We start from the raw sequence: 13748 nt of genomic DNA, 5'->3' as shown, positions 1-13748 counted from the left end.
AGGAAGGTTTGTTTTTTTTTAAATTGTACAGCATTAGAAGAGTTAATCTCTAATTTCCTTTAAATCTTATTTACACACTTTGACATTATAGTGCACTCCCGATTAACTCAGAGCATTCCACAAACGTTTGGCAACACTCAACACCCCTGCAAGGAAAAAATCACTATCCCCATTTTACTGGTGGGGAAACTGAGGCACAGAAAGGTGCTTACCCATAGTGACCCAGCCAGTTCTAATACAGGAGTCCTGACACCCACAATATATTGGGAGCAAGAGAAAGATGAAGGAAAGCACAGGTCTCCTCTGCTTAGTGGGGGAGGAGAGCTGATAGCGGACAACATCAAGAAGGCTGAGATGTTTAATGCCTGTTTTCCTTCTGTCTTCACTAAAAAGAAAAATTGTCACCAGATACTTCATACAATTAACCTTAAAAACAAGGAAGGAATGCAAGCCAAATAGGGAAATAACAGGTTAAAGAATATTTAGATAAGTTGGACATATTCAAGTTGGCAGGGCCTGATGAAATTCATTCTAGGGTACTTAAGGAACTAGTTGAAGCAATCTCAGAACCATTAATTATCTTTGAGAACTCATGGAAGATAAGGAAGGTCCAAAGAGGACTGGAGAACGGCAAACATAACACCTGTCTTTAAAAAGGGAACAAAGAGAACCTTGGGAATTAAAAAAACAATCATCCTAACGTCAATACCTGCAAAGACACTGGAAAAAATTATTAAACAATCAGTATGTAAGAACCTACAGTATAATAGGTAGGGCACTACCAAATTCACAGCTATGAAAAATGCATCATGGACCTTGAAATCTGGTCTCCTTCGTGACATCTGGCTAATGTAGGGGGATTGCAGTATTACCACTCTTATTTCTGTGCTGCCTTCAGAGTTGGATGGCCGGAGAGTAGCAGCTGCTGGGCAATCGCCCAGCTTCGAAGGTAGCACCCCTGCCAGCAGCAAGGCAGAAGTGAGGACGACATGTGGGGGAGGGGCTGTCACTTTTGTAGGGACAGGGCTGGCCTTACAGGTGAGTGCCATGGTCACCACACCCCACTCACACAGCCAGCCAGCCTAAGGCCCCTTTAACTCCAAGCACTGGGCTGGGGAGGGGCAAGGCTGAGTGTGCCCCACCCAGGGGCTCCTACCATGCACCAAGCTCTAGCAGCTAGTTCTGGCCAGGCTTGGTCTTCCTCTTCCTCAGCATGGGCTGCTCCTGGGGCCAGGTGAGACCCATCTCAGTGAACCTCTCCCACCTGCAAGGAGTTCTGCTGGCTGAGAGCTCTGAAGGCAGCAGCACCATCGCAGAAATACCGGTGCCAATATTGCAATCCCCCCCAACGCCCTTTTGGGTCAGGACCCTCCCCCCATTACAACCATGACATTTCAGATTTAAATATCTGAAATCTCAGATTTTAAAAATCCTATCACTGAAATTTACCAATATGGACTGTGAATTTGGTAAGGCCCTAATAATAGGGTTATAAGGAATAGCAAGCATGGATTTGTCCAGAACAACTCATGCCAAAGCAACTTAATTTCCTTCTTTGACAGGATTACTAGCTTAGTAGATATACAGTAAGCGAGATGTGACATGTCTTCATTTCAGTAAGTCTTTTGCCACAATTCTATATGACATTCTCATAATCAAATTAGGGAAATACAATCTGGTATTTCCAGATTGTAAACTGGAAATACCAGATTGGATTTAAAATCCAATTTGGATTTTGTAAATCCAAAAACTATTATCTGGTGCAAATCTGATTGAAAGACCATACTCAAAGAGTAGTTATCAGTGGTTTGCTGTCAATCCAGTGAGGTCCCACACATCAGCCTTGGATCCAGTACTATTTAATATTTTAATAACTTGGATAATGGAGTGGAGAATATGCAGATGACACCAAGATGGGAGGGGTGCTAGCATCTTGGAGGACAGGATATGATTTCAAATCAACCTTGACAAATTAGAGAATTGATCTGAAATCAACAAGATGAAATTCAGTAAAAACAAATGCAAAGTAATACACTTAGGAAGGAAAAATCAAATGCACAGCTACGCAACAGGAATAACTGGGTAGATTGTAGCACTCCTGAAAAGGATTTGGGGGTTATAGTGGATCACAAATCGAATATGTCAATAATATGATGCACTTGCAAAAAAAAAAGGCCAGTATCTTTCAGGGTGTATTGACAGGAGTCTCCTATGTAAGAGGTGGGAGGTAACTGTCCTGCTCTACTTGGCATAGGTGAGGCCTCAGCTGAAGTTCTTGTCCAGTCTGGGCACCACATTTTAGGAAAGATGTGGACAAAATTAACAGAGTCCAGAGGAGAGCAACAAACAAGATACAAGGTTTAGAAATCCTGACCTATGATGAAAGGTTGAAAAACTGGGCATGTTTATTCTTGAGAAAAGAAAAGCATGGGGGGGGGGGGGGGGGGGAGTTGATAACAGTCTTCAAATATAGCTGAATCACTTAGTAATAGTGACCATAATGTAATTAAATTTAACATCCGTGTGGCAGGAAAAACACCACAGCAACCCACCACAGTAGCATTTAATTTCAGAAAGTGGGACTACACAAAAATGAGGAAGTTAGTTAAACAAATTAAAAGGTACAGTGTCAAAAGTGAAATCCCTGCAAGCTTCATAGAAACTTTTTAAAAGCCCCATAACAGAGGCTCAACTTAAAAATATATCCCAAATTTAAAAACAACAAAGTAAAAGAAGCAGAAGCAAAAAGGCATCCTAATGAGGAAAACAGAAAGGAGTATAAACTCTGGCAAATAAAGTGTAAAAATGTAATTAGGAAGGCCAAAAAAGATTTTGAAGAACAGCTAGCTAAAGAGTCAAAAAGTAATAGCAAATGTTTTAAGTACATCAGAAGCAGGAAGTCTGCTAATGAACCGGTGGGCCACTGGATGATCGAGATGCTAAAAAAGCACTCAAGGGCAACAAGGCCATTGCAGAGTAAATAAATTCTTGGTATCAGTCTTCACGGCTGAGGATGTAAGGGAGATTCCCAAACCCGAACCATTCTTTTGAGGTGACAAATCTGAAGAACTGTTCCAGATTGAGGTGTCATTGGAGTAGGTTTTGGAACAAATTGATAAATTAAACTGTAATAAGCCACCAGGACCAGATGGTATTCACCCAAGAGTTCTGAAGGAACTCAAATGTGAAATTGCAGTACTACTAATTGTGGTATATAACCTATCATTTAAATTACCTTCTGTATCAAATGACTGGAGGATAGCTAATGTGACGCCAATTTTTTAAAAGGGTTCCAGAGGGGATCCGAGCAATTACAGGCCAGTAAGCCTGATTTCAGTACCAGACAAACTGGCTGAAATTATAGTAAAGAACAGAATTATCAGACACATAGATTAATATGATTTGTTGGGGAAGAGTCAATATGGGTTTTGTAAAAGGAAATCATGCCTCACCAATCTACTAGAAGTCTTTAAGGAGGTCAACAAGCATGTGGACAAGGGAAATCCAGTGGATATAGTGTCTTAAATTTTCAGAAAGCCTTGGACAAGGTCCCTCACCAGAGGTTCTTAAGCGAAGTAAGTCATGGGATAAGAGGGAAGGTCCTCTCATGGACTGGTAACTGGTTAAAAGATAGGAAACAAAGGGTAGAAATAAATGGTCAGTTTTCAGAATGGTGAGAGAAATAGTGGTCTACCCCAGTTTATACTGGGACCAGTACTATTCAACATACTCATAAATGATCTGGAAAAAGGGGGCAAAATGTGCAGATGATACAAAACTACTCAAGATAGTTAAGTCCAAAGTAGACTGCGAAGAGTTAGAATGTGACCTCACAAAACTGGGTGACGATGACAGATGAAATTCATTGTTGATAAATGCAAAGTAATGCACATTGGAAAACATAATCCCAACTATACATATAAAATGATGGGGTCTAAATTAGCTGTTACCACACAAGAATGAGATCTTGGAGTCATTGTGGATAGTTCTCCGAAAACATCCACTCAATGTGCAGCAGCAGTCAAAAAGCGAACAGAATGTTGGGAATCACTAGGAAAGGGATAGACAAGACAGAAATGATTATATTGCCTCTATATAAATCCCTGGTACGCCCACATCTTGAATACTGTCTGCAGATGTGGTCATCCCATCTCAAAAAAGAGATAGTGGAATTGGAAAAGGTTCAGAAAAGGGCAACAAAAATGATTAGGGATATGGAACGGCTGCCGTATGAGGAGAGATTAGTCAGACTGGGACTTTTCATCTTGGAAAAGAAAGAACTAAAGGGGCATATGACAGAGGTCTATAAAATCATGACTAGTGTGGAGAAAGTAAATAAGGAAGTGTTATTTACTCTTCATAACACAAGAACAAGGGGGCACCCAAATGAAATTAATAGGCAGCAGGTTTAAAACAAACAAAAGGAAGTATTTTTTTCACACAATGCACAGGCAATGTGTGGAACTCTTTGCCAGAGGATGTTGTGAAGGCCAGTCTATAACAGGCTTCACAAACAATTTGATAAATTCATGAAGGATAGGTCCATCAATGGCTATTAGCCAAGATGGGCAGGGATGGCATGTCTAACCTCTGTTCGCTAGGAATGGGCGCCGGGATGGATCACTTGATGATTACTGTTTCTGTTCATTCCTTCTGCGGCACCTGGCATTGGCTACTGTCTGAAGACAGGACACTGGGCTAGATGGGCCTTTGGTCTGACCCAGTACGGCCGTTTTTATGTTAAGAGGAGTTTTAAAAAGAACAGTGATGACTTGTCCTTCACAACCGCTGGAGTAGTACAAGTAGTAACGGACTTAATCTGCATTAAGAGGGATTTAGGTTGATATTAGGAAAACTTTATAAGGGTAGCTAAACCCTGGACTAGGCTTCCAAGGGAGGTTGTGGAATCCCCATCACTGGAAATTAAGAACAGGTTAGCTAACGACCTGTCAGGGATGGTCTCAGTTTACTGGATCCTGCCTCAGCACAGAGGCTGGCCTTGATGACTTCTTGAGGTCCTTCCAGCCCTACATTTCTATGAAAAACACACACACTTCCTGTTCGTTAACCATTAGGAAAAGGGTGCATCCTAAACACCGCTGACCGGACAGGGCGCTGCACCAGAACAGCTCCTGATCCCGCGACTGGTTCCAGGCGGCCGGACCCTCTCGCCTAGGGGCGGCCGCACTGGGTGTGTCTACACGGCACTTCGGCGCCCGCGGCCGGCCCATGCCAGCTGCCTCGGGCGGAGGCGGGGGCTGTTTAATTGCGAGGCCGAGTTTGGGGCTCCGGCGGCAGCTGCCCCTCTGGGACCCTCGCACCCTCCCAGGGCCTTACGGCCGGCGCCCAAACGTCGACACCACGACCGACCGGCCCCCGCCCGCTCAGCGGGCGCGGGCTTCCCGCGGCGGGGCGGCACAGGGCGCCCAGCCCCGCCGCAACGAGGCGCTGAGCAATCCCCCGGCGGGCGGGCAGGGCGGGGCGGCGAACGCCCCACGGAGCCTCCCCTCAGCAGCGAGCCCGCCACGCGCGCAGAGCGGCAGCCGCCCCGGCCCGGGCACCCGGGGGGGGGGGGGGGAGGGGCGCGGGCTCGAGCCGGCCCCGAGGCGGCAGCGCGCGCGGCGGCAGTTACCCGTCCATCACGTCCAGGTGCAGGTAGTCCGCCCCGGAGTCCAGCATGCGGCCGCACTCGGCGCCCAGCGCCGCCAGGTCGCTGTTGAGGATGGACGGGCCGATCCGGCAACCCGACGCCATGGCCGCCCCGCCCCCGAGAACTGAGCGGTGCGCAGGCGCCGCAGCCTGAGGGGCGCCACAACCCGCTCCCCGAGGATCCTGGGACATGTAGTTCTTCTGCCGCCCGCGGCTTGCCGAATGGCAGGGACTACTCGCCCCACAATGCAACACGGCGCCTGGGGAAAGGGTGGCGCCGGCGCGCTTCCTCAGCCTTTGCGTCCCTCCCGGCGCCAGGGGGCGGGGCAGAAGGGGAGACCCCGCCCCCTGAGGGGCGGTGCAAAGGCCGTGATGGGCGGGAGGGGGGAGAGGCGAGCCCCGCCCACAGCGCACAGCTGGCCCAGGCTGGCCTCCCCGAGCTGGGCTGCCCTGCTCTGGTCACTGCCTCTGCAGCCCCTGGCAGCAGGCGGGACCCTGTCCTTGCTGGACCCTTGGTCTGGCCCAGCGTGGCCGTGTTGCTGTTCCTTCTTCATGAGGTTTGCACCTGCAGCTCGCCTGCCCGCGGCCCACACCAAGTCACCCTGCTGCCTGGCTGGAGGTTGGGTACTGGCTTCCACCGCATAATGTGGCCATCGAGAGTCACCAAATTCCGGCAATACCGTCATCAACTAAACTCACCGTTTCCTGAGTTCCGGGGCGCTGTGCCGAGCCAGCCGCCTTCACCCAGCTTTGTATCTCATGTAGGCCAAAGCAGAGGTTTATACCTACCGTAATGATGGGTTATCATCAGCTTAGGCGGAGAGAGTCAAATATTTAGGAAAAATACAAGAAAGGGGGAGTATTTGCTTGACTTCCAAAGTAACCCATTAAGAAGTGTATATATGAGTGCAAAAAATGATGGACAGGCCTCCAAACATGGCAAATACACCATAGTGGTTGTTAGCTGTGGGGCATTTGGAGGGAATTGCAGGAAGAAAAGTTTATCAGAGAACGTCAGCTCCAGCAAAGACAAAGTTTGGAAAGACAGAGGCCCCCTCTGGAAGAAGTAGCCATGGTAATGCCCTAACAAAAATCTCACACCACATTAAATATTTGTGATATATTTTATTATTTGTGCATATTCAAACATTAAACTCTTATAATCTCTTTCATAAACATAATTCACACATCTCTGTTATTTGTATTTTATCCCTGGTCTTTGGTCACTTGGTACACATCACAGACTTTGCTATTAGGTATTTTTGGGAAGTACAGTAGATGGTTTTCTCATTTTAGATCTAAGATTTTGGGTCTGTAATCCTTCAAATTATTTTTAAAGGGCTTTCATTTTTCTAATGAGGATTTTTGTTCTCCAGTTGCATTGATTCTGAAAATGAATTACACAGTTGTAATGCAGGGAAATTATATATTTTGACATGTTTTTATCCAGTTCAATGTAAAGAATTTGCCTTAAAGCCCTCAAATCTCACTTGCTTCAAATAAACTCTATTCTCTGTTTGGCACAGCACGATTGCCTTCCTTTTAGTGCAAGACTTAACTACTTCCCATACAACAGAAAATGCAAATGAGAAGGTAATATCCTACTTAACTGCCCTGAGATAATATTTTAATCACATATCCACTTCGTTGTGAAGGTTGGTCTATTGTAATTGGTTTTTTCTCCGATATTTTCTTTCCCTCTAAACATTTCTTTGGTAATGGGTAAGTCAAAAAACACTTTGTTAAAGCTTAAGATTTGTTCAAATTTCAAAGAGAATGCCCTTATTTGGAGATTGGGAGGGAACTACACCATTTATAAAAACTTATACTTGGCTTTAGGGTTTCAACTCAACAAGATTCGGAGTAGCAGCCGTGTTAGCCTGTATTTGCAAAAAGAAAAGGAGTACTTGTGGCACCTTAGAGACTAACCAATTTATTTGAGCATAAGCTTTGGTGAGCTACAGCTCACTTCATCGGATGCATAAAAGTGGAAAATGCAGTGAGGATGTTTTTATACACACAGATCATGAAAAAATGGGTGTTTATCACTTCAAAAGGTTTTCTCTCCCCCCACCCCACTCTCCTGCTGGTAATAGCTTATCTAAAGTGATCACTCTCCTTACAATGTGTATGATAATCAAGCTGGGCCATTTCCAGCACAAATCCAGGGAGAGAAAACTTGGATTTGTGCTGGAAATGGCCCAGCTTGATTATCATACACATTGTAAGGAGAGTGATCACTTTAGATAAGCTATTACCAGCAGGAGAGTGGGGTGGGGGGAGAGAAAACCTTTTGAAGTGATAAACACCCATTTTTTCATGATCTGTGTGTATAAAAACATCCTCACTGCATTTTCCACTTTTATGCATCCGATGAAGTGAGCTGTAGCTCACCAAAGCTTATGCTCAAATAAATTGGTTAGTCTCTAAGGTGCCACAAGTATTCCTTTTCTTTTTGCGAACTCAACAAGAGTTTCTAGTTTTGATGTTTTTTGAACTTCCAAACAAATGATAAGATCAGTTTCAAACCTACATTATATTTTCCTTCTGGAACACAGTTTTCCTTCCTTCAAAAATCGAGGCAATAGTATTTCAAATACATCCTGTGACATTCTTATGCACATACATGTACATATAAATACACCTAGACATTCAGCACAGTTAAGGTCACATTAAGAGGACACAAATGCACACAACAACAAGTGGATCACACCGAAAGTTCCCAGTACAATAATCCCCCCCTTTCTAAAAGGCGGGGCTGGGGAATGTATGGCAAGTTTTAGCGAGGCACATATTAAAAGATGACAGATAAACATATTAAATTATAACAAACTTTGTTGGCAACAGAGCAAAGTAATCTCATAAAGCAGGATACAGTGCCTTTTAAAAAGGGAGACTTGTCTAATGTTGTACAATAGGATTAAACAGAGCCTTGTCTTTTAATTACTATTTGTTGAACATGATCAGTGTGAACAGACTTTTCTATCTTTAATCCTTTTGACAACTGCAAATTAGTTTAAAACTTTGAGGCAACACAACAGAACCAAACACTGACAGACATTTGTAAGGGCCAGACATCTGACATGCACTTAAGGCCTCTAACACTAATTAAGCAGCATAATTTTCCTTCACAGCATAAATATACCAGTCACTTTATAGAGATACTGGAAAAATGCACAAACTCTGCTAAATTACATGTTTATGCACCTTATTAGTACAATATTAAGTGCAACCTATATGAAAGTAAAATTTACAAGTACACAGACTGATCAGCCTGTCTTAACTACCTAATGAAATTATAGCCCTCTCCTGGGCCACCTGAATAATGTAATCTTCATTTATACACTGCACTTGATTGGTTGGAGGGTGGACTTCAAAAAGGCATTTTTAGTCCTTGCTAAGATGGATTCAGCTTGTAACAGTGGGCAACCTTAATGGAAACATTTATCACCAATACGGAATTTAATGTAGTAAATCACAGTTATTTTTCTATAATTAGATTAGAATATCATGGCAGGCATCTATCTCACATTAATGTAAATGCCTCCTTTCAAAGTATATTATCAGTGAAAAAGTGACTACAAAATTCATCATGGGGTTTCATGTTTATTGTCTCTCAGTCATTTCTATATCAAATTTACTTTGTTTATGAGTAAAATAGTTTCCCCTCCAACTGCCAGTTAACCCAAACTGGGATCTGAAAGTGAAGCAGTGTTCCTTCTGATTTGTATGTCATCGTTAATAATAGCAATTCCTCATGCGGGAGGTAATTAATAATTCTTTTGATGATGCCAGCACTAGGAAAGAGTCCAGTGCAGTCTCCTACAGATGGGTGGTACAGGCTCTGTAGTTCTGAGAGACGTAAGAAGTAGTCAGATATATTTAAGTCAGCGATATAAGCAACTATTATTCAGAATACCCATGATCTGTGCTGAGCAAGCTGCCATTTTTACATAGACGCTTTTTTTTTTTTTTTTTTTTTTTTTTACCACAAACCACTTTAAGATTGCCCACTATAGAGCAAGGGCTTAATCCTACAAGGTGACTAGCACTTCCTATGAGTTGCAAAGTGCCTTTAACTCTCAATGAACACAACAGTAGTAGAGGGTGCTCAACACCTCTGGACTGGGGCCTAGATAGACAAACTTGAGAAAAGAATACATTTTATTGTTGCTAGGGTGTGTGTGAATAATATATAGGACCCAATTCTGTGCTCTGATGTACACACAGGGCTCCTATTGACTCATATGTATAGTAGAGCCTACATGATGGTGAGGTATAAAGGTTTGATTGGTTGAAATTACCAAAGCCACCAGTCAGTTCTGGAGTTGATCCTAAATTAATGCCAATAAAACTTCTGTAATACTGCACCAGGCCAGCATATAGGCTGTGTATGACAGTGTTTCACAGAAAAATGATTTTAGAAAAAAATAGCTATTTAAAAATATATAGTGGTGGTGTTGGGTGGTGGTGTTTGCTTAGTGGGGGTTTTGTTTTGTTTTTGGTCATATCATTTTAACTCTAAAATTATGTTGTTTTAATACCATGAGTCCAGATTGAAAGGTCAAGAAGATGGTAAGTAATACATTTGAGAAAGCTCTAAAAGTGATCAAAAATAACTTTTCTATGCATAATAATGCCACAATTATAAGGTCTAATATCTCATTCTACCAAGGTGACGAACTGAAAATGTATTATGTGAACACACAAACAGACACGTAAATATGGGCATTGCTTGCAACTTCACAGTATGCCTCACAGCTATTCTGCAGCTTTCCCATATGTCAGTGACTAAAGTCCGGTTTCAATTTAATCCCATGATTCTGAAGCACAGATCATAGCTCACCCACGACTTCAGTCAATTCCCAAAAGGGACACGATATACATATAAATATTATGCATTTATATCTACACATGCAGAGTCATAATTAGTGCATATTCATATAACACACATAGAATGGCACCTTTTTAAATACAATCTCAGTGTGCAGAAAATATATTCTTTCATCAGGTCTATTCTCTGCAATATCCATTCCTAGTTTATAGGAATGTGAAAATATGGATTATATATGTTTACTTAAAATATACATTTCCAAGTGCACACAGAGTAGATATTTGCATCAATTAAGTTGTTGCCCTGTACTAGAAAGTCCACACATTCTAGCTGTGTTTTTTTTACATAAATTGCTTAATATATTTAAGCAGAACAGATAGTACCATTTATGTCATCTACAGACCACTCACCCCCTGCCCATTTATCTTTGAGCACAGCATGTGCATTCTTTCCTGTAGTATGTAGTATATTTAGTTTTATACAGAATCACTATTTTTCTAGCACTAAGGTACTATCTTACAGAGTGCAATGAAACCAGCAGACAAAAGTAAACACTGCTAAAGCCTGCAGTGCTAAAAAATATCTTTCTAATCATTCAATGGTATGTGCCATTGCTATGAGGATTAGAAAACACAGTCACAGTCCTGTTTATTTAAAACAATCTTTAGTTCAATATCCCTGGTCAGCATTTTGACTGTCAATATTCAGTCATGCGAGTCTTTGATTCAGATACTATATAACCCTTCTGAAATTACAAAAATAAACTTTTGGGGGGCAGTGTTAAAGTGGCTAACCTCAAAAAGGTTGGGGTTTTTTCAGTCTACTATATTAAACTAATGCATGTTACTGGAGAAGCTGCAGACTGCAGTAGATTTCTGGCAGATCAAGATTTTGGGAAACAGAGATGTGGCCGCAGAATTTTTTAGAATTCTCTTCTGGTCTTTGCAGTCTGCCCTGAACCAAATTAGATTTGCCAAAAAGGCTTAGCTTATTTTTTAAAACATATTTGCCAATCTGTAGCAAATAGGTTGTTAGATATTTTCCCTTGTTGGATATAAAGTGCTCTTTTTGATTAGTTCATCAATAGTTATCAAAAAACTCTATGGAGAAGGTACAGTTTCTCTACCAAGACTCTACATTCTCTCTCCTCCCATGCTAATGCAGTTCCCTGACATTTAAACATGGGACTCATCTAAGTCAACATCAGTCTCACCAAGCTCAACATGCGTGAAGCTGAAGTGGCTGGTAAGGAGGGGATTCTCCATCCCATTGTCCTCGCTGATGTGAAGGACAGTGTCTCCATGTTGCAGTAAGCTGGTTGTCTCAAGGCCTGCAAAGTCCTCTGTATCAGAGAGCTGTGTGGGTGGGGTGCTATGTACTTGTGCTGGCCGGGGCTCCAAATCCTCCTCTGTTTCTTTTTCCTTCTCAGTGGGAAGCGCCTCACTCTGAAATCAAGGAGAGCTTATGGTCAGGCTCCACTCATGGGAAGAGAAGGGGGTGGGGGACAGAATATAAACCAGCGTGTGCAAAATATATTCAGATCTGTAAACTAATAAAGGCTAATCCATAACTGCCCCTTGGTTTATTTGAAATGTTTAAAAGGGTATAAAACCCTAAAATGTTATGCAAAAACAGTTAATTTTTTTCTGGCTGGTGAATTTGTAGTGGAAACTACAAAGATGACATTGCTTAAAAGGACACCGCAATTTGAAATTATTTTTTTCCCCTCATAACTTTTCCAAAATGTTTTTTTCTGTCTCTTCTGCACATAGCCAAGGATGTATCCCCCTGGGGAACCAGATAAAGAGACATCAGAAAAGAAACCTTTGTCTCATTGGGCTGGCTCTAAATTCTGGGTTACAATTTGTAATTTACTTACACAGCATCCTCCACCCATTAGTGATGTCTAACACCTGCTTTTTCCAGCAGTCAGTGCACGACAAATAGCTTCTTTCTAAAGGTATCCTACTGCAATCAGATATATGATTTACTCTAGCTAGCGTGAGTACCACTAGCAGTGAAGCTGCAGTGGCATGGCTCTCAGCCTGCACTATACAACCCTGTCCTGGACCCTGGGTACTTACGCGGGTGGCTAGACCGTGCTCAAGCCCATGTGCCGCAGCTCCACTGCTACGGGCACTCATGCTAGTTAGATTAACATTAGCTCAGGTATGTCTACACGTGCTGCAATCACACACCCTGTCGACATACTCAAAGTCTGGCACCTTTGCTACTGCAGTAATGTGGTTTTGGTAGGAATCCTTCCATACTGATGCATTAGTCTACCCTACCCCAACCCCCATTCCTCAGAGACCAATGTAGCTGAGGAGAGAGTTGAATTAAAACTTTCCTGGTATAGAAGGATGTGAGAGAAAAGATCTGTACAGACAGGAGGAGGAAGACATAGGATCAGTCAAGCTAAGGACATGTCATGATGAAGTGCCAACGGAAGTGGAAGGAAAGAGAATCAACACAAAGATCTGGGAGCTGGCAATTTAAACAAGAAGTGGCATGGGTAACCACCTCACTGTAAAGAAAACAGACTCTGCAGTCTTCACACACCAACCCCTTCTCTTTACGGCCACAAGTGAGATCATTAGCCATTTTCACTATTTTTTCAGCAGCTTAAATCACTAAGTAGAGAGGTACTGCATATGCATATACCCACTAGAGATTGAGCAGCTAACCTACTTTCTGACTTGTCAGACGGGTTACCTGGCTGGTGGTTTGGCTATGGAGATCAGCAACAACAATGGCAGGTGAGGTGGTCAGCACAAGTTTATTCACAGCTTCTGGCTTGCTGACTTCTGCAGGGCTGCTCCTGCTGCAGCTAGGTTGCAGGGCTGGGATGGGTGTAGCATCTGTTGTTGAAGATGTTGTTGCCTCTGGCTGAGTTTCAGTGAAAGTCACTGATCGCTTTTGATCCACTGGGGGACCAGGATGTGGGGAAGGATAAATACAAAATTACTCCAATGTAGAAAAAAATATCAGAATATAACAAATGCTTTTATGTTTATACGGTGTCTTTCATCCCAGATTTCAGAGTAACAGCCGTGTTAGTCTGTATTCACAAAAAGAAAAGGAGTACTTGTGGCACCTTAGAGACTAACCAATTTATCTGAGCATAAGCTTTCGTGAGCTACAGCTCACTTCATCGGATGCATATCCGATGAAGTGAGCTGTAGCTCACGAAAGCTTATGCTCAGATAAATTGGTTAGTCTCTAAGGTGCCACAAGTACTCCTTTTCTTTTTTCATCCCAGAGT

The 13748-nt window shown here is 42.8% G+C and overlaps 2 protein-coding genes across 17 annotated transcripts in view; both read right to left on the bottom strand.

The window, feature by feature from the left end:
* Window positions 1-5796, bottom strand: part of RPE (ribulose-5-phosphate-3-epimerase) — a 31603-nt gene extending 25807 nt beyond the window's left edge. For 2 of the 4 annotated variants that reach the window (XM_073306709.2, XM_073306706.2), the window contains exon 1: window positions 5633-5793. In XM_073306709.2, coding sequence (XP_073162810.1) covers window positions 5633-5754 — 122 coding nt within the window. In that variant the 5' untranslated portion in view covers window positions 5755-5793. Of the gene's footprint in view, window positions 1-5632 lie in introns of all 4 variants that reach the window. The other 2 variants (XM_073306708.2, XM_073306710.2) reach the window with 2 other exon arrangements.
* Window positions 5797-8077: 2281 nt separating this feature from the next.
* UNC80 (unc-80 subunit of NALCN channel complex) overlaps window positions 8078-13748 on the bottom strand; it is a 188877-nt gene continuing 183206 nt past the window's right edge. For 12 of the 13 annotated variants that reach the window (XM_073306697.2, XM_073306691.2, XM_073306686.2 and 9 more), the window contains 2 exons: window positions 13199-13410; window positions 8078-11928 (listed from right to left, as the gene is read on the bottom strand). In XM_073306697.2, the coding sequence (XP_073162798.1) occupies window positions 11659-11928; window positions 13199-13410 (482 nt within the window). In that variant the 3' untranslated portion in view covers window positions 8078-11658. Of the gene's footprint in view, window positions 11929-13198; window positions 13411-13748 lie in introns of those variants that run through there. The other variant, XR_012154377.2, reaches the window with a different exon arrangement.

The sequence above is a fragment of the Lepidochelys kempii genome, chromosome 11 (genome assembly GCF_965140285.1).
Source record: "Lepidochelys kempii isolate rLepKem1 chromosome 11, rLepKem1.hap1, whole genome shotgun sequence".
In the NCBI taxonomy this organism is placed as follows: Eukaryota; Metazoa; Chordata; order Testudines; family Cheloniidae; genus Lepidochelys; species Lepidochelys kempii.
The sequence above is the reverse complement of the archived record's forward strand: the minus strand, read 5'-3'. Positions and strand labels throughout refer to the sequence as shown.